Source organism: Rissa tridactyla, chromosome 2 (genome assembly GCF_028500815.1).
Source record: "Rissa tridactyla isolate bRisTri1 chromosome 2, bRisTri1.patW.cur.20221130, whole genome shotgun sequence".
NCBI classification, from domain to species: domain Eukaryota; kingdom Metazoa; phylum Chordata; class Aves; order Charadriiformes; family Laridae; genus Rissa; species Rissa tridactyla.
In genome coordinates, this window is record NC_071467.1 from 90,736,782 (window position 1) to 90,764,142 (window position 27,361).

Genomic DNA, 27,361 nt, shown 5'->3' on the forward strand with positions numbered 1-27,361 from the left:
CTCCATTGGCTCCAGTCCAGTTAGCACCAGCTTACAAAGCTGTAAAGGACAATTGCATACGTGAACACACTGCTGGGCTGATGCTTTTTGTACTCATGGCTCATTTACCCCCTTCTGGGAATGAAAAGGGACATTTATTTGGTGTTTCTTACAGAAACAATGCCCATAATTAGGTACCTCCAGTGCTGGCTGAGATACAAAGGAACAATTCTTAATTATTTCCGTGCGCTTGAGGAACACGTTGCACCGAGGGCTGGCTCGCTTGCAGACCACAAGCAGTGAGGTACTAGACTGTCACTGCCATGCTCTTTTTCAGCAAAACAATATTTCTTCTTGAGTCAGGGCTTGGCTTGGATCCCTGGCTGCTCTGACCAAGCCCCCAGAGCACCCACAGGCCTGGCTGCCCCTGCTTGCCGCCGGCTCCCCCCACCCAGCTCCTGGCCCAGGACCATGGCCAGCCATAAGCCGTTAGCCCTTGCCCCAGCGATGCTGCAGAAGGGCCAGTTTCCAGCCCCCAAGGCTCTGCCCCTGTGCCTGAGGCTACCAAACGTAGCCCACCACTGCTGCAGGATTCCTCCTGATCACACAGAAAATGAAATCAAGGCTGAGAGGCGGAGGCCTGCCCCAGCCTTCCTTCGTGAAGCCGTGAACATGGGCAGACTCCCTCCCTTCTCCTGGGCTGGAGAGCAGCCTTTTCAGTGGTCCAGAAGTACAAAGCCCACACAAAGTTCAGCCAACATCCCCACTTCTTCACGCCCGTGCTGTTCCTGCACCAAGCACAGGAGAGATTGGGATTCGTGTGCCCGGTCATGGTGCTGTTCCAGGCTTGAGTAAAACTTCCAGGTACAAACCTTTAGGATGGAAACAAATGGTGGCACAGAGTTCAGCCTGGATCCTGCTCGTCCATCAGTTTTACTGCAGGGTAGCATCATTTCCCTCTGGTGTTGGAGATACATGTGAGAGAAGAATTTGGTGCTGGCACTGCCTTTGCCTTTGAAACACCATGCTGCGCCGAGTGCTGCATAAATCACATCGTGACAGCACCAACAGGAACTGGGTCTCAGCCTTTCAAAGGATGCATCTTTGCCAAGAAGCCAGCAAATCTGGCCAATCTTACCCACCCCTTGAAAAGTAAGCATGCAAGCGTTTGAGGAGAGGAAAAGGAGGCTGAAAGTACTTTGTGGGCTGGGCACAGGCCACAAATGTTGAACACAAAGAGCTCCAGCTGGGAGACAGTCCCGCCAGGAATCTTTCCCCTCCACTTTGTAATGCTGAGCTGCAGCGCTGATGTCTCAACTTCTCATGACTGCGTTTGCCACCGAGAAGGTCTTGTTAGAAAGAAATACAACAGCCCGTGGGGAGAGGTCTGAAATGCAAGATTTGTCAGATGCACAAGAACCACCCGAGAGGCAAGGGATGCAAAAGCACTGCTTACCTCCAGGACCTGGCCTCGAGGCTCACTGTCCAGAACCATCCCCTGAATCCTCCTGTTTCTGCTGCACCTGCCCATCACCATGTCAGGGCATTGAGGCTGTGGGTCATTCCACATGCCCTCAAATATTCAAGCCAACAGTTAGAAAAACAATTATGAGACTTCCCCGTCATTCATCCTCTTGTCTCTGCCCACTCTTTGCTTCTCTATTTCCTCATGAGATCTGACATTCTTCCCTCTGCGACCCCTTACTCTCACTCCAATATCTGCACCTTCTTTCACTTCGTGATGGATCTCCCCTGGACTCCCCCTTTCCCCCTCTTCCACATCCCTTTCCACAGCTCTCTAGCTCTGTGAAGTCAATGAATACTATCATTTTCTGACACCACTTCAAAGCAGCAAAGTAGAAAAAGAAACTCTTTCTACAGTACTTTCTTCTGGGCCTACCACAGTCCCCTCACTTGTCTGCCTGTATAAACTAAAAGCTCCTCAGGGAGGAAAGTCCACTCGGATACACTATCCGGCTTCCACCGGCTCCCTTTCTGCAGCCTCCGAAGCAGCTCTGGTGGGATTTTGAACAATCCGTAGATGCCACCATGGACTTCACAGCTGAGGACAGGATCCAAAATATTTGGTAGCTGAAGATAAAGCAAAGTGCAATGTATTTTGGCCAGGTTCTTCTTTGATCACTGGACACTGCTTTGACGGAGTTCACGGCAGCATGATGCAGAAACTGCTTAAACTATTGGGTGTGGATTGTTCAAAAGAGCCTCAGAAAGAGACAAATAACCAGTTTTCCCCTTTGTTGCACTGAGTGATGCAAAGAAAGAGGGTTCCACTTCGTCCAGTGACAACTTCTGACTCCTGTACAGAACAGGCTACAGTGGTATCACATCAACCTCTACCACAGTTCTATTACGGGTGACACTATTAATGAAATAATACTAGGGATACCTATGACCCATAATAAATAACACCAGTGGTTTAAATCAGTAAATTCTATTTTCGAAGTTAAAGTAAGGTTACTTCTTTCCTGCAAGCACTTACAATGGATTCACATGAGATTTTTAAACCTCACATAGCTACCTTTCCAAATCCCAATTCGCAATGAGGCCAAATCTCCATTCAAACATTGAGATCATCAGGATTGCGATGTATGTGGTATTGAAGTGTAAGAAAATTCCAGCACGTGGATTTCTTCCTCCTTTTCCCTTTCCCTTAACATTTAACATGGCATTTTTTTGTAATCTAATACACTTCAGTCTTTCCTCCTATTATTCCTTTCTTCCTTACTCTCAGCAACATCTATTTTTTGTTTAATTTTCCCTCTCTCCTTCCTCCTTGCTCGTTTTCCATTATTTCTAGTTTAACTTCAATCAGCTGTGCTCTGCATCCTTCTTGCCCTGTGACACATGTTTTTATCCACCACCACCGAGCAAACTTCTTCACACCTGACCTATCTCTTTCTCCCCAGTTCTTGGGGTGGCAGCTTTAGAGTTAACACCACACATACTATTCTTTTTGTCTCCTCAAAGCTTGTCAATCTGTTTACTCTCTGGGTATAAAACTTTTACTGGACACCCATGCCCACACAAGCATCTCCTCTCACAAGGGGGCTGGCTGGGGGCGCAGGTGTGTGTCAATCCGCTGTCTCCTCTTCACATGAGAATCCTGCCAGTTTCATAGGCCAGAGCCAGGTCCACACAGACGGGTGAAAAAGCGATTATGGTGTGGGCAGACATAGCTTTTAAGTTAGGTAGCAAATGCAATGGCACAGGTGCTGGAGGCAGCAAGAAGACATCAGTGCTCTGAGTGAATATTAATCCCAGGCTCCCTGGGGGCTGCGGGTCCAGTTTGCAGCTGCAGTCTGTCAGAAATTGCTGTCGACACCAGCACAACTTAGGTAAAACCTAGTACCTGTGCCACAATTGAGCCTTCAGTCTCTTCTGCAAAATGTACCTTGGAAGACTTTGGTGACAGAACGGTCTTTGTGCATGAAACCTGGAATGTGCCCCAGTGCATGCCAGGGGCAGACCTAGCAGGATTATGGTAGCTGGCTAACGGTGTCTGCAACTACCACTGCCAGACTTATAAATGGAACAGAAATTTAAACAAGTTAAAGGCTTTTTTTTTTTTTTTTTTTGCTTCAGTCAGCTGGAAGTTGAACTGGGCTACATCCTGTCTGGCTTCATCTGCCTGTTTCTAGTATTAGGATTGACCAAAAATACAAGTATGAACCCTGCTAAAGTGTTCCCAGCACAATCTGGCTGAGACGCTCCTCTTGCAAAAGCGACACAGGCTGCAGAGTCCTTTGTTCTGATTCACTTGGGAGTGCACACGCTGAGTTGGAAGGAAAGCTATTGCCCTGACCAGGGGAAGTGCACAAGGTGTCTGTCACCTGAGAAGACGGGCATTCAGCTGCTGTATTTGATTAATCAGATGAGTTATAAAAGGTGTGAACCGGTTCCACCCCTCCTCAGGTGGAGTGCTTTTGGAAAAAACAATCAAGGAAAACGCTACATCCGAAAAACAGTTCTTGTGGGATAATGGACAACTAGAGTAGAAGAAATTCTGTTTGGAGAAAGTGACCAGCAAAAGCCTCTTAGCTGCACGTGGAGGCCCCAGTGATGGGGGCTCTTCTTCTAGCCCAGCTTCAGAACTTGCATCGTCAGCCCTACTCACCGCTTTCTTGAGCAGAACACAGAAAGAAGCCAAGCTTGACTTTGGAGTACATTTAATGGACTGCCAGTGAAAGCTAGAAATGACAAGCATACCTGGTCACATAAAGGGCAATTTTTTATGTTGTAGCTCATCCGTTGCTTTATGCAGCTCTGATCTAGCAGGAGAGGGAATGATCTATATAAATAAGTAAAGAAAATTTGCTCCTAAATGTCTCTAATCTCAAATCCTAAGTTTTTAAATAAAAGTAACTTTTGTGCCTTATTTCTGGTGTACGGGGTCCTGAAACTCTTAGAATTTTATGTCTTTTTATGTCTCCAGTTTCGTTTTAAAACTGAGAGGGTGGCATTCATGTTATTTGTGGTGTCCCTCCTCTTTTGAATCTGAGATTGTACACCCACAAAGCAATCACTAGTGCAATGAAATCACTTTGCAGAAGTAGTAGCCGATGTTGCCAACTTTATAAAACTGCAAGGGAAAGGCTTCAGAACCAAGGTGCAGAAATGGTACGATGGGGATGACATCTGGCAACTAAGTAACTGTGACATAATACAGTTCCTCTGTTCCATCACAGACTACAAGGCTGCAAGAAGGGGATTTAAACTGAGAGTGTGGGCAGCAGTGCCCAAAAAGGCATTCAGGTTTCCAGAGTACGGTCCCACTTGAAAGGCAGTACACTCCCAGACTCATGCATTTTTTTATTTGTTTTTTAAGTATATCATGGGCTTTCAATGACACTGAGTAATTTCTGACCACACACTGTATAAGCCATAACAACAGTAAAATTACAGTAATACAGTTGTCTGCGTATGCAGAGGCCCCACCATCCACAGAATCACAGAATGGTTTAGGTTGGAAGGGACCTTAAAGATCATCTAGTCCAACCCCCCTGCCCTGGGCAGGGACACCTCCCACTAGACCAGGCTGCTCAAAGCCCCATCCAGCCTGGCCTTGAACACTTCCAGGAATGGGGCATCCACAACATCCCTGGGCGACCTGTTCCAGTGCCTCACCACCCTCACAGTAAATAATTTCTTCCTGATATCCAATCTAAATCTACCCTCTTTCAGTTTGAAGCTGTTACCCCGTGTCCTATCATTACACTCCCTGATAAAGAGTCCCTCCCTATCCTTCCTGTAGGCCACATGCATAACGAGGAAACTCCTATGTGACAGGAATTGTTAAAGGAGAAGTTGCTGCCTGAGCACTCTCACACCATTCATGGTGTCGCACGCACACACACACATTTACTCCCAGGTGTGCTTCCTCCTTCTTCAGGCTCATCCCTAGGTTTCCCACAGCAGAGTCTCAGGTGTCAGATTTCATAAAATAATTAATTTAGTTGGAAAGTGCAGCAGCAAGAACAGCCCGGGCTGGGTGCCTCCAAAGAGAGGGACTCTGAACTAAGAAATCCCTGGGCAATTACACCCTCGTGATCCATACACCCGCCCCTCACGCACCCTCTACGCATCTTTTAGTCCAATGGTGGTTTTTGGTCTGGGGTCTTCTAACATCTAATTGGATTCTTTTTCTGTGTCCAGGCAGGCAGGCTCTTATCTTGTTGATTTGCAGTTTACATCAGGGGTTGGAACCTCTGTATCTTCTGCTTTCCGTTCCTTGCGCACCCGTCCTTGTCGGCAGAACACGGGGAACCCAGAAGTCCTGGATGTGAGAGAAACACTACCCAAACATCAGCGTGATACCCAGGGCTTTCCCAGGCTGAAAGATCACAGAATGTGTTGGGTTGGAAGGGACCTTTAAACATCACCTAGTCCAACCCCCCTGCAGTAAGCAGGGACATCGTTAACTAGACTAGGTTGCTCAGAGCCTCATCAAGCCTGGCTGTGAATGTCTCCAGGGATGGGGCCTCCACCACCTCTCTGGGCAACCTGTTCCAGTGTCTCACCACCCTCATTGTAAAGAATTTCTTCCTAATGTCTAATCTAAATCTACCCTGCTCTAGTTTAAAACCATTGCCCCTCGTCCTGTCGCTGCATGCCCTTGCAAACAGCCCCTCCCCAGCTTTCTTGTAGGCCCCCTTCAGGTACTGGAAGGCCGCTATAAAGTCTCCCCAGAGCCTTCTCTTCTCCAGGCTGAACAACCCCAACTCTCTCAGCCCGTCTTCATAGGAGAGGTGCTCCAGCCCTTACATCATCTCTGTGGCCCTAAGATTAAACAACGCTGTACTGTCTGCTAGAAGTCCCGAGAACAGCTTTCTCATGGCCTAAAGGTTCCAGCAACTCTAGCAAATCGTGCTAGGTGGAGCTAAGCAAGCAGCACAAGTCACACCCAATTACAATCCTCAGTAATTTATTCCACTTGGAACTTACTTATTTACGCTAAACAATCAACATCCCTCAACAGAATGAAATGTAAAATACAGACAGGCCCCTTTTTTTCTTGTCGATACAGCAACACGCTGCCGACCCAGCACAAGAAGGCGCCAATTCAGCGTTTCACCAGGAGGAGGAATATTTATTATAAAGCCCTTTTCCAGAAGCCTTTGGGTCGTTTATAAAAAAGAGGTATTTCTACATGTGGGGACGGCCCAGGAGGACCAGCTTCTTCCTCTCCCTCATGGATGGAGGAGCCGGTGCCTCATGGGGAGCTGCTCTCGACCAGGCACTCCCGGCCTCGCTCTCTAATGTCTAACACGGCCAGTAGGCCCCGGGGACCGGGTAGCTGGGCGGCGACAGGCCCGGGGGCTGCGGGGACACGATCCACAGTCGCCGGCCGGGACGTTAATTCGCCCCACTCGGTGCCACCGGCGCCGCCGCCATCCCGCTCCTCCGCGCCGCAGGGGGCGCTGTTCGCCCCGTGCCGCTCTTCTCACGCGGCGGCGCCGCCAGCGCCACCTCCCCCGACACGCAGTCAGGAAGTCAGCAGCGGCACTGCACAAGGCCACGCCCCCCCTCCGCGCTCTCAACCAATCAACGCGCTCGCTTTCGTCCTCGGCGCGCCGACCATCCTGTTCCATTAAGGACGCGCCGGGGCTTCTGATTGGCTGCGAGGCCGGGCAGGGGCGGGGCGAAGCGAGGGGAGGGGGCGGGCGAAGCGAGGCCGCCCGGCGGCTGCGCGCCTGCGCGGTGGCGGGGCCGGCGGCGGTGGCGGCGGCGGCGGCAGGGGCGGGGCTGCACCTGCGGCCGCCGCGGGGCGGGGCGGGGCGGGGCGGGAGCAGCGGCGGGCAGCGAGCGCGGAAATGCCGGCGCGGCGGCAGCGGGCGGAGCAGCGGCAGCAGCAGCGGTAGCCCCAGGGTGGGGGTAGCCCATGTGTTGAGCCGCGCGTCGGAGCGGTAGTCGGCCTTCCCTTCTGTGCCCGCCCCGGGCTATCTCCGCACCTGGGCCGCGCCCGTCGCCGGGAGGATGGCACAGCCGGCGGAGGAGGTATGTGCCGGGGCCGGAGCGGGAGGCGACGGTGAGGAGATGAACGGCAGGAAGGTGGCTCTCATCACCGGCATCACCGGGCAGGTAAGGGTGGGGGGCTCCTCTCGGCACCAGGCTTTCCCCGTCTGGGCGGCCGGGTTTTGCGGGGCTCCCGGTGGTGGCGGGTGGGGAGAGGCTCCCGCGGGCAGCCGTGAGTGGAGGCCGCGCGTGGGAGCGGAGGGCTTGGCGTGGGGCTGCCGGGCGCGTTCGTGTCCGCAGGCGGTCGCGGCCCTTTCTCCCTCCCCCCGCTTCAGGGCACATCCCCGCCGGTGCGTTCCCGGCCCCTGAAGCACCCTGCAACGGGGCGGCTGCGGCTGGTGCCCGCTTCCCCTCACGGTTTTGCGCCGACAGCTGTGGGGCTGCTCCCTCTGACAGCCCCGGCGGGGTCGGAGGCGGACGGACAGACCGCCCCGAGGTACGGGGCTTCGCTGGCCTCACCCACGCGTTGGCTGGGGCTCGTTCGCCCCTGGGTTAGAGGTGGCTTTCACCAGGTGTGTCTGGGGGGGAGGTGGGGTGCATCGCTTTGTTTATCTTGGCTTTGGAGTGTCTCATAGTAACTTTCACCAGGAATTCCTAAGAAATCAGCTAAACTGGTACAGAGGTGAGGTGTGAAGTGAGCATCAGTGGGAAAGGAGCCACGTCTATAAAAGATAATACCAGGAGCCTGTGTCTGGGACTCTTCATCCCGCGAGTCTGAAGCGGTGAAGGTAGCGGTGCAGTGGTACCCGTGCAGGTGTGAGGCAGTCCACCATCAGGTTTGGTTTGAGCAGGCTTGTCACGCAGAAGGCCTGTTTGTCACCTGTCTCTTTGACATACTGGGCAGCCATGCGTTTACAGTCAGTGCCTGCTTTATACCCAGGCCTGAATGGCTGACAAAAGCATCTCCCCAGGCCACTGTTTTTGTATTCTTGTACGTTCATTGCAGTCTCCAATTTTTTTGGCTGTATTACTCATAGGGATAATGATGCTCTCAGAGTCCTGGTGCTTTGAGCAGAAGGTGCAGGAGAAAGGTGGCATGGAAAGAAAAATCATTTTCCCTTGGAGCAACTTCTGCACCATGAAAAAGGATGTTCTGGTGGTGAGTTTTAACCTGGTGAGACCTGCAGGAGCATTGACCTGTGCAGTTTATAGCTTTTGCTGCCACAGTCCTAACAGGCAGCTTGGATGTTTGTTTGGATTGTTTGTCTGTGCAGAGGTCTGCATTGTTGTGACTTCACTGGCATATGGGTGCTGAACAAAAGCTGTCATGGACATAGTTAGTCATATTTGAGGAACACCTTACTTTGCAATGTAGATGTTGCCCACTGCCTGGAAAAAAAACCACTCTGCTCGCGCATTGTTTTGTCTCTTGGAACGTGTTGAATGACTTCTGCTTGGAGGGTATATCTTCTGTGATTGGTATAACCTATTAACCTAGGTCCATTTTATAGTAAGCATTAATGTTCATCTTAGAATCCCAATTTTTTCCTTTATGACTTGCATTTAATCAGTGACAACTTCATAGAGGGAAGAACTACTTCCCCTTCAACTGTGGCTTGTCCTGGTACGCTTGCAGATCCACTTGTGAGGTGTTGGTGTGGATTGTTTAGAAGGCCGTGAGCATTGTGGAAAAGTACATGTCAAAATAAACATGTTGCTCTTTCCCTCTGAGACAATGTAAGTCAATGCTTTTTTTTATTGTAGCAGAGCCACCTGACCTTTTGTGGGGAGTAAATCCAGAGACAATATAGTGTTATAGTAGCTTTCATCTGTTATCCAAGAGAATCTGCACTATGCTTTGAGCGTTTACCTGCTGTTCATGTTTTACCTCATTATGTCTGTTCTTGTGTGTCCTCACAACCCTTTTTAGTGGGCACTGTAGTGGGTTAGCAGCTGTCTGCCAATAGTGGGCTGAGGAAACACCTTCAAGCACCTGTCTGACAAGGAGATGTAACTATGTCTGAGAAGAGGAAAAACTAATAATCTGTATATACTAACATTTTTGCTTGATGTTTATTTTTAGCAAGAGCACAGTCAGAGCTTTCCCAAGGACTACTTTGGTACTGTGTGAACAGTCTTCCAGTTTGTTTACAAAAGTACGTTTCTCTTCACCAGAGATAGTAAGTTAGAGGCCTGTAGCTACAATGCTACAATTCTTTCAGCACTGTGTTCTCTATGTTATTTTTCTCCGTTTTTCAAAGCAGCTCTTCTGTCTTAATTTAACCTTTGTCAGGCATATTGCTGGAACATGTGGAGAACCAGAGCTAGTAAAGGCCTGTGATAGTTAGCCAGTGAGGTTGGGTGCCTTAGTGATAAGACTGTACCAACTTTTGGCTTAGGATGGAATTTTTATGTTGAGGATGGCCTCTTTTGGGGTCCTGTACTCTTCCATCATTTTGAGATCTGCCACTAGGAATCCTTGTCCCTCTTTTCTCAGATGAACTTTAAAGAAAGTCACCATAGTACTTGTTCCTCACCCCTCTTTCACTCCGTTTCTTTATTTTTACGTAATAGCTTTCATTTTATTTGGAGAGGCCTCACCCAGAAATGCGACCTGAGTTCTGTTTCTTATCTCAGAATAAGCAGACTCGTATGTCTTGCTTCCTGGGAGAAAGTCCTAGTGCCATCTGTTTTTAAACTTAATTACCATGTGTAAAACATACAAATATGCTGAAGTGGAAGCTAGAGCTCAGGCTTTGTCTTCCCCAGGTAGTTGCTTTAATTACTGGGCTAAAGAGAGTCGCTGTGTTTCACGTTCCTCCTTGGAACGTGTCCCCCTTCAAGGTGGGTGATAAAGGCTTGGATCCCTCCAGACTGAGGAAGGCTTAGAACAGAATAGGATGGTAAACTCCCCTTATTTAAACTGTGCTCCTTCTGCTAGAGCAAATTTCCTTTAAAAGCAAGTTGGCACAGTTGCATTGTATAATGAACCTGCTTTTGTTTGTGTGTGGCCAGTGCGCTCTGGGAGTATTTGCTGAATTAAAGCACAGTGGTACCTGGTTTCATGGAACAAGGGTAGGTGGGAGAAGTATGGAGTTGACTGGGCTGTGACAGTTTTAGGCACATGTACAGTTGTGCTTTTTTTCTTTAGAGTACTCTTGAGCTAAACAAGGTGCTGCGTGAACTGTAGCAGCCCTTCCTGAGTTGAGATGATGCCACAGCAAGCGTGCTTAATCATAGTGTTGAAATCAGACAATTCATTTTATTTTTCAGAACTTCTGTATAGCCGTGAACATCTCTATTGTCCATCTCTTCCACTGACAAATGATGAGATTTTGTTTCTGCTATGATGGAGAAAGAGTTGAGCTCAGGTAGGGCTATATTTTGACAATGGCGCAATTGACTGATGATCCAGCTTTCCGCTGAAATATACCATGGAGATATGGCACAGCTGTAACTTCCGATTTATGGATTTCTAATGGCATTCATAAGGCTTTACAGCATGCCAGATGAGGATGGGCTGTCTGCACAAATTCTTCTGTATAGTGAGTGACAGGACGCTGGTGCCATGTGCCAGCTTGCCGCACCAGTTAACAAAGCCAGTTCACGTGTCTTGCTTCTCTTCTGGATACAAGATGTCGAAAGGACATGTCTCTGTGAGGGTGAATGTGTTACTGATAGGAAGGTGATTTTCTGACCTTTGGCTAAATAAAAGGAGGAGTTTGCAATATGCATGGTGAAGCAACAAAGGAAGACAAACTCCATGATTCTCTGGTCAGGACTCAAACGGCATTCCGACTGCAAGGGCTGGACCTTAGTCTTTATGAAATCAAAGCAGATAAATGAACCTCTACAAATTCTGTGTTTACCCTTGGGATTAGAGTGAAATCAGTATCATTCTACCACTTGAATTACTGATAAGAGACTCTAAGTACATAGCCAGTGGTGTTGTATGCTCCTTTTGCAGTATTGAGATTTCCCTTATCTCCCTTCTCACACCACAGCAGTGGGATGAACCACACTTCACTGTTTTGCTAAAATGACTTCCAGACCGAGGCAATTGCTGTGGATGGATGGATGGGTAAAACATTTCTGAAGTGTCACGTAGGTATTGGTCTTCACTTGTGAATAATGCATAGCACTTTTTTTTTTAATTTAAGGAAAAGTATTTAAAATGAAACATGCCTGTTGCATGTATTAAAATGAAAATATTTTTTACAAAACTAGAATGTGACTCTTACTGGAAGAGTGTTTTCACAATGCAAAATAGATGTGCCGGACTTTTCCAGCTTTGATACCTTGAAGAGTTACCTTGTCAAAATGGGAGTTTTGAATCAAATGCTAGTATAATTAATAAATTTAATTCTAGGTATGCAGCTATGTCTTATCTCTTATTTGGGGGAGCTACTAAAGCAGTACTTCTTGACAGCATTGTTTTCTAGGCACTGTGACTAAATGTCTGTTAAAGTTGCATTTAAATATCTTTCCGGAAAGTCTGATTGCGCTGCAATCAGCCTGATTGTCTTTCTGTATGCTGATGCTTGTAAGACTATTTAGATATTTGACTTCTTGGAGAAATGCCAAGAAATGCTCTGGTTGAGTCTAACTATGAGGTTATATGTTGATGTTTCTACTTTCCCCCCTCAGTCACTGGATTATGAGCAGTGAATAATGTCTATCTTGTGTCTGGTGCTGTTCTGCTTTACTTGGAGAGACAGTAAGGTAAGACTTTGTAGACCAAGATCACTCAACAGGCACTTATAAAACTCAGTTTTGAATGAAGCATTGCACTAGGACTTGAGTGTCAGTACATGGCCAGAGGCTATTGCAAATTGTAGATGAAGAAAAGAGTTGTGTTTCTGCCTTGTGAGAGCTCTTGCAGCAGCAGTACTAGCACCAGCATCTGCTCCCTTGCCTGCGGGTGTGTAAAATTCAACTGCCATTTGGCAAAACGTAGGGTAGCAGCCTCAGAAGTTTCAACCAAACCCTAAGATAAAGTAAATGCGACTGACGAGTGCGAATGCAGAAATGCAAGAACATTCTCTTTAATTGATTGGTGTAGGTAGAATATGAGGTCTGCCTCTATCTTTCTGGTATGAGAAGTTCAATTTGGTTGCTTACGGCCTTTGCTCTTCCTGTAACGCACCAAACCCCTATACGTGTGTACTGCAAGTTGTATGCAGGAGTTACAGCTCATAGTTTGAGAAAGCCTAACTGTATCTAGAAGTAGGGGGGGAAAGGCTGAGAAAGCAAGACTGGCTGTTGAGAATGAAACTAAGCAAGACAGACTCTGTGGGGCAATCTACCAGTAATAAGAGAACATGACTCATTGCTTAGCGTTTTTAAAAAAAAAAAAAAAAAGGTAGTAACAAATAGGATATGGAGTGTGACGTGTGACTATTGGTTCTGTTTTACCTCAGACCAGGACATACCCTTTGACACGTTGTGGCTAAAGCAACTTTGTGTCTTGGAGAAGAGTAGTAAAGGAAACAGTTAAACAACTTCTTAGGAAAGCTTTTTTTTTTTTTTTAAGTATTGTGATCAAGTGGTGAGGTGTGAATCTTTGTCACTGGGGCGGGGGTGTGTATACCTGTAAGGCAGATGTAGAGAAACATTATTGCCTGTTGTACCAGAGTGAGGACGCTGGTTTGCCAGGTGGAGGATAAAATCCAAAGGATTGCTTTTGGGCATAGAAATGGGAGGATAGTTTTTGCTGAAACTGACAAAGCTAAATATTAGTATTGCTGCCTTTTCATTAAAACAAATATTGTCTTGTTTCTGGCTAAAGCTAAATATTAGTATTGCTGCCTTTTCATTAAAACAAACATTATCTTGGTTGAAACCAGGTACTCTATCTCAGTTGCTGTCTCTGAGTATCTAAGAGTTGTCTTGAGTGAGAACTTCAGACATGTTGAACATCCTTATCTTAGCTTGAGGATGCAGAGATGTAGGAACGCTAATTTGGGCACAAACTGAAATACAGGAAACCTCATTTAAAGTTGAGAGGGTGTGTGCTGTTTGGGTTTTTTTGGGGTTGTTTTGTTTTAAATGATGAGAGTGGTCAAGCACTGGAACAGACTGCGCAGAGAAGTTGTGGAGTGTCTGTCCCTGGAGGTATTAAAAACTGAACTGGACATGGCCCTGAGCAACCTGCTGTAGTTGACCCTGGCTTAAGCAGGGATCTTGGACTTGGTGATCCACACAGGTCCCTTCTAATGTAAACTTGTGTGATTCTGTGAGTCCTCCACAGTATCAGAAGTTGAATACCTGCAATTTGTGACAAGATGGTGTAAGTGGCTTGTTGAAAACTCTGCAGCAAATGAATAGTGGCTGTAGTGTGAAACCTGAGCTTGCCTAAAATATGATTCCAGGTTATTTCCCTGGATATAAATAAGAAGCATTGCTATCCAAGACTCTTGAGAAAAAGGCATTTTATTGAAAAGTAGTATAACAAGTACCGAAATGGGAGACTGGATTATTATCTGAAAACAGAGGTCCTACTTTTAGAAAGATGCCTGAATTCTGATTGTCTTGCTACCCCTTTGAAGGGAGAAGGTTTACCACATAGTCTAATTCAGCTAATGCATTGACCTCTTACCAAAGGAATCTACCCTACAACAATATGTGCATACTGGGTGGGCTTTTGTCTTCTCCAAGAACTTGGAGTCCAGGACATGGGCTGCTCTCTGTGCCTGCCCGGAGGAGCCCAGCTTTATTCCATTGCCTTTCAGAATAGTGCAGTTCGTGGTGGTGTTTGAACGTAAGTGAGCTAGAAAATAGTCATGGTAAAAAGTATGGCTGATACAGGATTAGTTCATGTGTGTATTCATGTGTTAACTTCCCTTTTTTTTTTTCTTTCCATCTTTGCACAGCTTTACTCATTGTTTGTGACTGCCAGTGAAGTCTGTTCTCTAGTTGCTTACTGGAGAGGGAAGTTGTGGTAGCCTGGCTCAGCTAGCAGGTATTAATTCAAGGACCAGTGCAGGCAATCTGATTGATTCCTTGTGTTTGACCATGGGATGTGGATTGAAAAACATCGTGAACAGCAAGTGAATTATAAGGTACTGTGTACTGTGATGTGTACATGCTTTCAAAATAGATAAAAATACTGAAAATGTTCCAGGAAAAATAAAATGATAAAGTTCATATTAACACTACTAAGATACAAAACAGGTAGAAGCATGGTATCCAATTTGGGTTTGGGAAGCTGACTTCCTCCAAGCAATATTTCTCATGAAAGTTTCTGATGCTGCGGATAGTCATAGGGGGCTATTGCCACCACTGCACAGACTGAAAGGAGAGCAGAATATCCCATTTCCAGCAGCGTGCCACTTGCTTAGTCTTGGGTTTTTTGGCTTGTGGTGTTTTGGGTTTTTTGTTTTTTTATTTTTTTAATTTAATGAAGATTGACTGTCAGTGTAAACAGAACCTGTATTTCTCTATTTCCTAAGGTTTTAGAGTTGAAGTGTCCTCTTCTCTGTGTACCTACAGCCAATCCAAACTGAAGGGAGAACTCCTGTGAAAGCCTTTTTCCTGTGACTTCATCCTCTCCCGATAAATTTTGGTCTTTTTTTTTTTTCCTCCTCTGATTGTCTCTTTCAGATCCTTTTGGGTGTTGAGCCTTCTGCACAAGGGAGTCAGTTTCTTAAAAAATAAATAGCTATGCAGAAGGACAAGGAAAATGGAATACTTAAAACTGCTGATGGCCTGTGTGGAGAACACATCAAAGGTCACCACTCTGATCCTTGTAATCCAAAAAAGCTGAATAAAAGTGTTTTCAGTGCAGTTGTGATACTGATATTCATCCTAGTGGTGCCTCCTAAAATAAGGTGCCCACGCCTTATTTCTCTGAGGAGTATGGAGATTAAGTTTCTTTGCACTTACCTACGCTTTCATTTAGTCTGTGAGGCAGGAAGTACTTTATTGACAGTTTCTAGCAGCTTTATCCCAGCTTCTTCAGACTTCTGGGTCTGGAGTAGAGTCCTGATTAAGTATCTGTTCCCAGAAACTTGTCAGCTCTGCTTCTCCTACACTGTTGCAGCACAATCAGGCTGACTTTGGAAAGCATGCTTTCCTTGAAGTACTAGGAAAACAATGACACAAGAGCAAGTCAGCAGTGTGGTAGTTGTCTAACTTCCTCTCACAGGTGTGTGCTTTCTCTTGCTCTAAATCTCTTGTTGTTACTTGGTTTGCTTTTTAGCCAAACAAGCAAAATTAAAAGATTTTTTTCTTAATATTTTTGTCACCTCCTGCTTCTTTCATATGAATTCACTGATTGTTTTTTCAGGACCTCAGCTAAGGAATTCCTTTGGGTCATGTGTATATGAACTGGGGGATGCAGTTGTGTCCAAAATTTTCAATTAAGCAAAGCTATAGGAGGTGAGGTGAAAAGAATGCAATTCTCTCCAGTCTCCTCTATTACTGGAAAGTCCCTATAGCTTGTTCCGTTTCTAGGGTGTGCACAGACTTCATAATCTAAATCCATAATGAAGCTTTTTGTAAAGCCTGCCAAACAAGTTGATGTAAACTAACTTATCTGTTGTCACCTGTGCTCTTTACATGTGTCATTAAGCAACTGAACTTCCTCATATGCAATGTAAATATTGCAACAATTTTTCTTTTCATTTATTCACACATATACACAAAGTAGTATACTTAAGGCAGGCTTCCTTCAGGAGTGTTACTTGCTAAAGACTTTCTTTTTTTAAATGGGAAACATGAATTTTGCTTTGTAACTCAAAAATGTCATCTGATAGTAAGTAGATTAAGTCTAAGGACACGTCTGTTGACTTTATAATCTGGTTGCAGTTAGTTCAGTGATAAATACCATTGAAGAGCATTTGATGCTATGCCCTGAGACAGCTCTGTTGCATTGAATAATGGTACAGCTTGTGTCATGCAGTCAAATTGGTCAGTTAAAGTTAACAATAGCACAACACTTTTGTAGTGATGCTCAGCCAAGTGTTGTGATCCAGCAGGTATATGTTGGCCACAGAAATGTACTTGACTTGGGTGTGGGATGCCACAGATCCCAGCTTTGTGCAAAGAGTTTCCAAGTAGATAAACTAGCTTGTGCTGCATTTGCCATGCTTAAACACCTTTGAAATAATAGGAAGAAAATATGCCTGCTCTGGAAAAATCTGCTTATCTATTAAATATAGTAACATACAGTCAAATTTTATGAAAGGTTTCTGCAGGGCTTTGCTTTAGCTGTCATTTGACTCATTTATTGCTGCTTGGAAATTTTTCTCAAAGGAGAATTACTACAGCCTATGGTGAAATCAAATGCAGAAGGAAAAAATTTGCCATGTTGAATGTCTAGTTGAGTGCTTTTGCTGTAATAAGACAATACCTTGTCTCTGCTGCGTATATGACACCTTCACAGCTATTTAAATGTATGCCTCCTGGCTCTTTTTTTCCTCTTCCAAGTTCCTGAGGAGGTAATGTTCTTTGAGTGTGCTATGTGTATCACATACAAATCTCTAAAGCTTCACCTTCCAGGGCAGTGCTGAAGCATGTGGTAATAGATAGGCTGTCAGGTCTACTGTAACTGTTCTTCTGTATTCATAGGCACTTGGAGGTAGCATGTCACCGTGCTTAAATCACCCAACTCTTTCCCCCCCAACCTGAAAATCGGAAAACACATAGCATCTTGAAAAGTGTAGACAACTCTCTTATTTGTATCCTATAAAGTCTGAACCTGTGCCAGAAGAGGCTTGAACGTATTTACCATTTTATGAATGGAAATAAGCCTTTTTCCCAAGGTGTATAGAATGGTATCTATGTCTAGAAGGAAATAAAACCTGAAGTCAGGCAGGGAATATGCCTGACTGCTCCTATACAGGCTCTGTTACTGTTTTTTATGCTTCTAGTTTGATATACTGCAGTCCCTTCTGTCTGCTACTGTTGTCCGTACCTGTACACTTCTGTGGGTGCTATTCTGGAACTGGGAAACAACATCTGACTGTTTAGGCTGCTACTTGCCAAATTGCAGGCATGCTGTCATGGGGTGTGGTTATTTTGTTTGCTTTTTTTTCCCTAACATTGGTTTTGTGCATGGGGGATCTCTTCAGGTGCCTTAGCAGTGGCAGGCTTCATCAGTGATACTGGTGGTGACCTGTAGCTTCCTCTTGATTGTGATTCCTCTGTTAGAAAAAGATAAGGAACAGACACACTATCTTTGGCTGCTGGTTGGTGTCCTTGCCTTCTTTAGTGCTGATATTGCTCTCTAAAACCATAAATATTCCTGTGGAGCAGATTTGTTTTTGAAATGCTGAAATTTCTGGCTATGCTTTCTGGATTTCATACAACTAAATAATTGTGGTTTTGATGTCAGTGTAACTTTTCCCATGATTACACAGTAGTAGTCTGTCATTGTATTGTTGCCAAAATTTAGCATTCTGTTTGCCTCTGAAGTTAAAATACTATTAAAGTCCTACAAGATGTACAGTATAAAAGGGATACAGAGCTCTTCAGACCTGCATGCGAAATAGAATATTTTTCCATCTTCTTGGTGGCTTTGTGAGGTATCTGTGTTCTATGGGAATGCTTAAGAAGATGCATCCCAGAAGCTTCTTTACTGGTGCTGATTTGGCCATTACTGGTGAAGTGTTGCTCTGCTGAATCATATAATTGCATAGGTTGGAAGGGACCTCTCAGATCATCTAGTCCAACCATCAACCTAACTCTGACAAAACCCATCACTAAACCATATCTCTAAGCACTATGTCTACCCGTCTTTTAAATACCTTCGGGCATGGTGCCTCAACCACTTCCCTGGGCAGCCTGTTCCAATGCTTAATAACCCTTTCAGTGTAAAAATTTTTCCTAATACCCAGCCTAAACCTCCCCTGGCGCAACTTGAGGCTGTTTCCTCTTGTCCTATTGCCTGTTACTTGGGAGAAGAGACCACCCCCCACCTCGCTACACCCTCCTTTCAGGTAGTTGTAGAGAGCAATAATGTCTCCCCTCAGCCTCCTTTTCTCTGGGCTAAACAACCCCAGCTTCCTCAGCTGCTCCTTGTAAGACCTATTCTCCAGACCCTCACCATCTTCATTGCCCTTTTCTGGACCCGCTCCAGCACCTCAATGTCTTTTTTGTGGTGAGGGACCCAAAACTGGACACAGTACTCGAGGTGGGGCCCCACCAGTGCCGAGTACAGGGGAACAATTGCTTCCCTAGTCCTGCTCACCACACTGTTCCTAATACAGGCCAGGATGCTCAAGCTTGGACTGTGCCAGCAGAACTTCACAGCATCCTCGCTTACAAGTTGTTGGGTTTTTTCCCCTCAATGTTTGCAGTGATGCTGGAAGCCTTTTCAGAATCTGGCTCGCCTTTGAACAGCAGCGGGGGCTCTGTGGTTGTAGGTCTGCAGGCTCAGTAGCATACATCACTTCATTTTTGAAGGTGAAATAAAGTTGGAGAATTATTCTTGCAGACGTGAAGGCAAGGAAGTCATAAAGACTAATGGTTAAACTTCAGTTTATGCCCTTGCCAGCCCATTTTAGGGAAATAGTCATACTCGCAGCTGATCTGAAACTGAAAAACTTTAACTGTGTGGTTTTCCTTTGTCTATTTGATTTCTTAAAATTCTGAAGGTCACCTGATACGAATTAAATGTTCCTGGGTTCTTATTGGCCCTCTTTATAGTTGAATATATAGTGCAGCTGTTTCAGTCCTTTTTCTGCATTTTAAAGTGAGAAGAGGATTTTTTTGCTAATTTGAGAGTTCTTGGTTATTCAAGAGTGAAATAGGAGTCTTAATACTGACCATGTCTTCAAAATGATACTTACTGCATTTCTGTTGATAATATCTCTGTACTTTCATACTCTTGCAGTTATGCTCGATCACTATTTAGTCATGTTATATAAATAAACCACCTTTGTGGAAATGCATTATTATGCTGTGGACTTTTTTGATTCGTGTAGGTAGAATTTCAAATCATTACTTTGTCTGTTGCTATTCTTGTTTAAACAGTGTGAGAGATTGGACTTCCTTAAAATTGGAAAGTAACTCTGATGGGGAAATACTGACTGGTAATTCCTTTTACAGTGCAATTCAGCTCTGTCACACACAAACTCTGTCAGTTTTAGTCATGTCCCAGGATCTCATATCTATCTGTTGCCTTGATCGATTAAAGGGAAGTGTAACACAGACTTGGCAAATTGAAGACAAACAGAACCTTAAAACTACTCAAATTCCCTAAGCAATAACTCTGAGGTTTTGGTTTTGATAAATTGAATAAACTGTTAAATGATGGTTTAAATTATTTTTAGTTAATATGAAGGTGTGTAAAGCAGGAAATGAGTGTGCACATGCATTTGAAATATACAGCTTCCCCATCAGTTAATGCTGTAACTAGTACTTGTGGTGGTGGACATACAGCTTACTCTGGACACTGATTTAAGTAGATTGAGTTTCTCTCGGAATTACTTGGTGGACTTTGAAATGTGATGGTGAACCTTCACTAATTAATTGGAGCCATTTAATTTCCTTTGTACAAGCCTGTGTTACTGATGATGGATTCTGTCATCTCGGGTGGGAACCTTCTTGCTTAACTGTCTTTACACCTGAGCATGTTGTCTAGGCAGCTGTTTTTAGTGAGTGAGAACCCTCTGGCTGATTGAGAGCCCAGGCTTGTTTGAGCAGGTGCCTGCCTTGGGATAAGAAGACTGGCGCTGTGAATTGTATTGGCAATAGGCGTATCTGCTCTGCTGACTGTGAAAGGTGCTTAGGGTGGCTGCCTGATGGGGCTTATGCTTGTGTTGTCCTGAGCAGCACTTCATCTTGCAATGGGAAAGCATTTATTTTATGTGAAGCACTCTATAGGCTAAGAAAAGGTGGCAGAACTTGATTACTTGTGGTGTTTCTTCTAGTAAGAAGAGCATATTGTGCAATAAATGTGTGTATATGCAGTTAAAGAAATGGGGACTGAGTGCTTTTACAGGTACTGCTCCTGTGAGGCTGCTGCCTTGGAGCTGATCTGAAGAGGAATGGTGCTTCCAAACCACGACCTGCCTCCTGAGCACCCTCTGCACACCACTGAAGCTGTGTTGTCACTCCATCCCCAACCTTCTAGTCTTTGTTTGAGGAACTGACTGCCGTGTTTGATTTCCATCTTGCTGGGCCTCAGTGATGTGCCTTACATCGCTGTCTACCACATGTGTGCTGTCACTTTGATGTTAAACCATGCTTCCAGCCAAAAATGTAATGGTTTTGCTTCCAAAACTCTCTGGAGAGTTCAGGTATTTTTGTCTATTGGCTCACTGAGACTGTGGCATTTTGGTGTAAGCTAACGACTGTCCATGTTCCCCTTGTAAAACCTCCTTATAATTACTTACAAATGTTGGCACCTACTGTATGGCCTCTGTGTGTTGAAGGACAGGATGGGGCCAGTTTATAGGCCTGGATGGTAGGAAAAGGGAAAGGGTGGCCAAAAATCAATTAAAGAGAGATTCTTTTGAAGGAAGTACAAGCCCACATTCCTAATAAGGGTCTGAAATCTTGTGAGCAATTCAATATGCTGAGTGAAATAACAATCACCAGTTTGATCCTGACCAATTCTTGACTTTCAGTGGGGGTGGTTTTGATGACTTTTTTTTTTTAAATTGCTTTCACTAAGACATAATTTGAATTTATGGGAATGTCATTGGCTAGTTATCAACTCAAATATCTTCTTTTGTGTTTTTTTTAAAAAAAAAAAAAAAAGAAAACCCAAACCCAACCTTTCAAGAAGGCTTAAAAGATTACTCTTAACGATTCAGATAGGATTTTTTTTCTCCCTTCAGTTTACCATTTTGCGGTGTGTGTCTGTGTGTTCAGCTTTCCCTCTGGCATGTTTGGGACTGAGGGAAAGATGGAGAAGGGGGAGGGTTTATAAATCTACAGAATTTGTCAGGTGTTGCCTTTAAGTCTTTCTAGTTCCTCATGTTTCTCTGATTATCTTAATGAGGAGGCTTCATTTTAATGTGGGATAAGGAGAAAAGGTATAGAAAAAGCCAGGAGGAAAAACTACTCTTGTTTCTATCTTTACAGTAGGACTATATTGCCCTTGGCATTATGTATGTGGAAGAAATATAGCTCTGTTTATATATTAGTGGCAGGAAGGGGGAATCAGATTATTAAAATTCAATGTTCAATTAAATTATCTTACTAAACATTACAACTAAGAGACACTACAGCTTTTCCACACTGAGGCAGTTAAGGGTGCTAGCCTGCTAAGCCAGTCTGTAATGTTTGTTGTAATTAAACTTCATAGTTAAATAGAATAAAATCCAGAACCTCAGCGGTATGCCTGATGCATCAAAACACACTGGGAAGAAGTGCTTTTGGTTTCTGGTCGCATTCTGTTTGTGGTTTAACTCTGCCTCTTTTATTGCAGGGACCTCTTCAGTAGTATGTCGCTAACACACGTTAGATTGAAATGCTACATTTTTCATGCTTGTTTGGGACAGAGGTGGGTCCTGTGTCAGCATAAGTGGGGCTTTTAATTTTGTGCACGTACAGGGCTAATCGCTCACTGCTTATTATTTGGTTACAGTTTTCCTTGCTTGAAGACTCTCAAGTGGTGCTTTTTCAAACATAAATCTGTTAATGCCGTTCTGTGTCTAAGCGAATGGTGGCCAAGTTTCAAAGATCTATAGCTGTGAACTCTGTATTAGCATGCAGCTTCTTTGGTATACCTCTAATTCTTGAAGAATGTATGCCAAAATAGAAAAATCACACACTCTTATTTCTCAGTTTTCTTGTGCTCTACCAAGTTTCTGTCTTGCGGTATTTACCAAACTGTCTTTTAAGGTGTAGTCCTATTTGGCAATGATTATATACGAAAACAACTTGCAAATTCTAGATCTTACTGTTTGGAGATTATGTATTTAAATATAGTTGATTCTTGCATTTTATCCAGTGAAAACAGAGACCGTGCTCCCCATGGATACAGGCGCAATGTGCTTGCTTCTGCTGAAGGACGTTTTTACAGCTGGGTGTTAAAGTCATGAAAACCAAACTGCTGACATGGCCTTAATCATAGTGCCACAAGTAGCACTTCTTTGTTTTTTGTACAACAGTTTCATTGGTACTATTAATAGTTGGCTTCTTACAGGTGTTCGTGTATAAAAACTTGTAAGACAACACTTGGTAAGTTTTTGAATGAATCACGTTAATTCCAGGATTAATTTTTGCAGAGAGACCTTTTGACTCTTTCCTTTTGAGGTTTTTGGTCATAAAAAATCCATATGTTGAAAATGTTCATTACTTTTAATTCTTCGAGTGCAGCTTTGTGTTAGGAGGGGAAAACAGAAAGAGAAACTGGCTTGCCTGTGATAGTGGGCAGCCTCACTGGATCGGACGTTTCCATTGTCAGTCTCCTTGTGGGGGGGGGGGGAAAGTAATGATTTCTCTGTCTTCCCAGTCTTCCATTGCTGCTGGGCTGGCAGGACAGCGTAGGAGCTGTAGGTGCAGCATTACTCTCTTTGAGGGAACACCAGGTGCAGCAAAACCATGAAGAAAAGCCTGTATGCTTCTGTTTCAGACACCAGCAAGGAAAACTGAATACAGTAGTAAAGGCTTTCCTTACTGTTGCTGGGTGTATATATATATGGATGTCTCATGCTTTTAGCGGAGCGGATGATGGATGGCAGAGATCCCCTTGCAGGGCTTTCTGTTGGTCTCCCTTGGGTCTGGTGTACGTGGTGGGGTTAGGAGGACAAAGGAGTGACTGTGTACAAGACATGAATCTGGAACAGCTTAGGTGGCTAGAGTCACTCCTCAGACAGCTTGGAGAAACACCCTGTAATGGAGTGAACTGTAAAACCTGCTGTTCTCTCGTGCGGTTATCATTGAGCCCCATTTTAAAGCAGTTTAGGACTGGCGTGTTGCCTCTACCAGGTAGTGCCGGTTAATGCAATAATACACCAGGATATAATTATCTCGACCTCTGGAGAAATTGAACTGAGAGTAACTTGTTTCAGAAGTGAGCAATTTTCTGTGTGTGGCTCCTGGCATCTTATAAAGCAAACAAGTCTTTGTCCAACTCCAGTTACAACCTCTTTGGGACTGCTGTTGAAACACGGCTAGCAGACGTGGTGTGGTACCGATACACTTCTCTTTCTCCCTGGTCTGTACCTGAGCTTGTTGACACCTGAAAAATGCATGTGAAGTTTATTTGCAAATGATAATGCTTTAATATGCATTTCAAAGATGTATCAGATACCGTATCACGCACGTGTATATAGTTGCACCTTTAAACAGTTCAGGTAATGAAGTACTTGATCTGGATTTAGCTGAAAGTTGTTATTAGGCTTTTAAGAGATTTCATAGGAGGAATGGCTTAATTAGTGTGGAGACCAGCCTTGCAGAACTAACACTCCTCACATATTGCAATCTTTGCTAATACATTTAGCCACACTTAGTTCATTAATTACATGGAAAAAGGCTGACTAATGCAGTGGAAATGCTGGGCAGGTGGGGGGAACTAGAAAGTGAGGAGGAGAAATCAAAAAGGTAAAGTTTCTTGTTCTGCCTCTGGTTCACGTTGTTCCAGTGGCTCTATCAGCATTGCTGCCGTCAAGCCCAGCCAAATCAAAATCCTCAGCTGATGAGAGATGGAGGATGCCAAGAGTGTGTCTAGGGCAGGGAATGGAAGATTATTTGTGTTTAATGCTGGAGGCTGCTATTAAACTAAGAGCTAGGAAAAGATGAGGACTCCTAAATTCTGCTTCAGCTGAAAACCTTCTTTCAGGGTTATTTGATTGGTCTTCAGTTGTGGTTGACCTTGGTTGGCCACACAGGTACTAGTGCTGGAAAAACGGCCGAAATATATAGCTGGCAGTGGGAATGGAGGGTAAAGGTAGGATGTCCCCTTTCAGTGGAAGCATGCAAGAGTGAAACTGCATGCTCTTCCTGAACAAAATAAGTATTATTTTTTTTAAGAAAGCTTGCTTACGGGTTTAAATAAACAGATTGTTTTGTCTAGGCATTGCAGTATATTGTGAATAAACTTGATGCTCCTGAAGTAATGATTAAAGGTGAGAGACAGCAAGCTGCTTGAAGGTAAATACTGTTACTATGCATCATTGGTTCTGTATCAGTGGTTATTAAAGCAAATTCTGACTTCATTCCTCATTTGCTTTGTTACAGTGATTTGGTCACCATTCTCAGTTCCTCAGCTGTACCCAACTGTTCTTAGGCTTCCACTTTGAAACTATTTCCTATGAATTCCTCATGATAAGGTATGAACACTGGTGGTTGAACTTTGTAGCGAGTAATATTTACTGTTTTAATAAATAATGAGACTTAATATAGAGAGAAGGTGCTTTGGATCTCTTCCTTAAATATTTTCAAGGAGTGCTGCTGTTCTCGACACCTGGGAGTGGACCTTGTTGAGTGACCAGGCCTCTTGGGAGTTTAGTTTGAAGAGGAGTGAGTCAGCTCTGTAGTTCTTCCTCTATTACTCAAAGCTGATGTCAAATGTAGTGAAGCTTAAGATGGGCATGGAAACTTTTGTCATTTCTGACCCACTTTGTGATGGAAAAAGAAGCTTTGTGTGTGTGGTGATATGAGCAAGAGGAGAAACTGTTGCTGAGGAAGGGGGAGGGTACCCTCCATTTCTTTATCTTGGTGGTTTTTTTTCCTCTGCAGCATGGCCCAGCACTGATACTTAATGGAGATGACACTCTTGTTCTCTGACAGAGGAATGGCGCGGTTGTGTGCGGGGCTGTGCAGCGGTGGCACAGTAAAGCTCTCCACCTAGAGGGAGGAGACAGAAAGGCTGCTGGCAACCACCGGAGAAAGGCTGGCTGAGCTGCCTGGGCTTGGAACATCAGCACTTCGCATGAAGGAGATATTGATCATGAAGGTTTTGTTGGTTTTTGTTGTGTTCGTTGTTTGTTTGTTTTTTCTAGTAAGGGGGAAAATGGAGTAACTGACAACTTTCTTGGTTAGTACTCGATTTCTAGTAAAAGCCTTAGACTCTCCTAGTCAATAAGAGAGGGTACAATACATAGAAAGTTGATTGTAACAGTCCTCATGTTTTTCAGGCCTCTGTATGCTTTGAAAATCACTTGCTTAGAGCTACTGTCTTTGCTTCGTCCATTCCTTGATCTGAAAGCAGGCTTTTAAAGAGCAGCTTGCACCCCTTACTCTGGCTGAAGACAATACTTGGATAAGCGCATTTCTCAACACGGCCTGAATGCATGGCTGTACTTCCAGAACAGACCTGTTCGTGCCTAAACCTGAACTTTTTATCACAAGTGAAAGGATATATTTGTAAGCAGTAAGAAATTGTGTCCCTCCAGTATATTAGCTTTCTCCGCTTTTTCCTCTGATCTCTTTTCTCGTTGGGTCTTTTCTGTTTTGAGCTTTATTTTTTTTATATGACAATTAGCTGCCCACCTCCTGTGCTGTTGGGTTTTGGTTATTAGGAAAACTGCTGCCAGAATCACTGTCATCAAGCAGCTGTAGCTGCCACCATTTCCCCCCCCGCCTCAGCCTTCCCTTTCTGAGCTTTCAGAGAAACTGATGGCTAACTTTAGAGCTGACGTCAGTCCCTCAGCTTCCCAATATGAGTGGGAAGGGAGGAAAAACTCCTCAATGAGCAGTCTTCTCTCCAGATACGGAGTTATGAAGTATGTGTCTTTCTAAACAGAGTTTCACTGTGTGACAGCTGGCAGGCTATGCAGTGATGTAGCGCCGGGTAACGAGCAAAGTAATTCATGATACTTCTATCTGTCCTACTCTGGGACTTGAGAAGTTGCCAGTTTATTCCCAGACTTGAGTTTTTCACATGCTTGAAAAAACCCACAAAGTTAGCCAACAACAATTTTGTTCTTTTCTATTAACGATTTAGTGTTGTCCAGATGTGCAGAGATTTACATACTACTTCCATGCATGAGGAGCTGTTGCATCCAAGGGTAGTTTCAGGAGGTGATAAGGTTTCCATTCAAGCAGAAAATTGTTCTTACCTTTCAAGTCATTTGCTGAATGTTAACCTTTTGGGAAATTTTATATATATTTTGTTCATCTGGATACAAAATAGGTTGTTGCAGAAGGTATGTATTGCTTTGGCATAGTGGCAGCCTTTTTTTTTTTTTTAGAAACCTTGGACCCTGATGAAGATAGAAGTATGTGTTTCTGTTTTTTGGCAAAAAGCAGATTTGCTTCGGTTCTTGTGGAAAATGCATGTGTTAAAGATTCTAGCTATGTTGTCTTGACAAAGAGAGAAAACTTAGTTTCATTCTTTTTTTTTTTTGTTGTTTGTTTTTTAAGAAGGAAACTAACTGCACATAGGATGAAACCCTTGTGTTCTTACATATGCCTGGAGTATTTTTGGTTTCCTTGTGTGTTCAGTTTTGAGATTTGCAGCACTGGCATCTGGACTTTTAGATTCATCCTATAAACTGAGCTATTTTTCTGTTCCAGCGTCAGTGAGGAGAGTTTACTTACAGATAACTGGTGTGACAATAGAGGATAGGGAAAGCAAAATGTAGTACTTCTATAATATGGCAGATCTAGAGGGAACTGCTGGATTGTATGTGGTATTTCTTGAAAAGAGTTACGGGTTCAAGTTAGCTATTGCTATTGTGTATGGTATTTGTTTCTTAGTTTTTCACTAAAACAGCTTGAATTGCTGATGTCTGAATTAATACTTCAGGGAAAAAAGCCGTAAGTTAATGCAGGTTGTATTTGATGAAATAATGTGTTGATGCAGAGCGTCAGGGATCTTCTGTAGGGTTCTGCTACTGCCCTGATGGGTGAGTTTGGTAGCTGTTTCCTAGATTTGCAGAAACTTCCTGTTCTAAGACTGTCCCATTTTGCTGCCTTTGTGTCTTTTGCCAGGCTTTCAGAGTTGATCCTAAAATTTCCTATATTGGCTGTCTGTTTCATAACATTTCAATCCAAATGAGCCAACTAT

General features: G+C 44.2%; 1 protein-coding gene across 3 annotated transcripts in view; it reads left to right on the forward strand.

Moving 5' to 3' along the window:
- The first annotated feature begins 7,294 nt into the window (after positions 1 to 7,294).
- Positions 7,295 to 27,361, forward strand: part of GMDS (GDP-mannose 4,6-dehydratase) — a 427,577-nt gene continuing 407,510 nt past the window's right edge. For all 3 annotated transcript variants that reach the window (XM_054190299.1, XM_054190301.1, XM_054190300.1), the window contains exon 1: positions 7,295 to 7,578. In XM_054190299.1, coding sequence (XP_054046274.1) covers positions 7,474 to 7,578 — 105 coding nt within the window. In that variant the 5' untranslated portion in view covers positions 7,295 to 7,473. The remainder of the gene's footprint in view (positions 7,579 to 27,361) is intronic.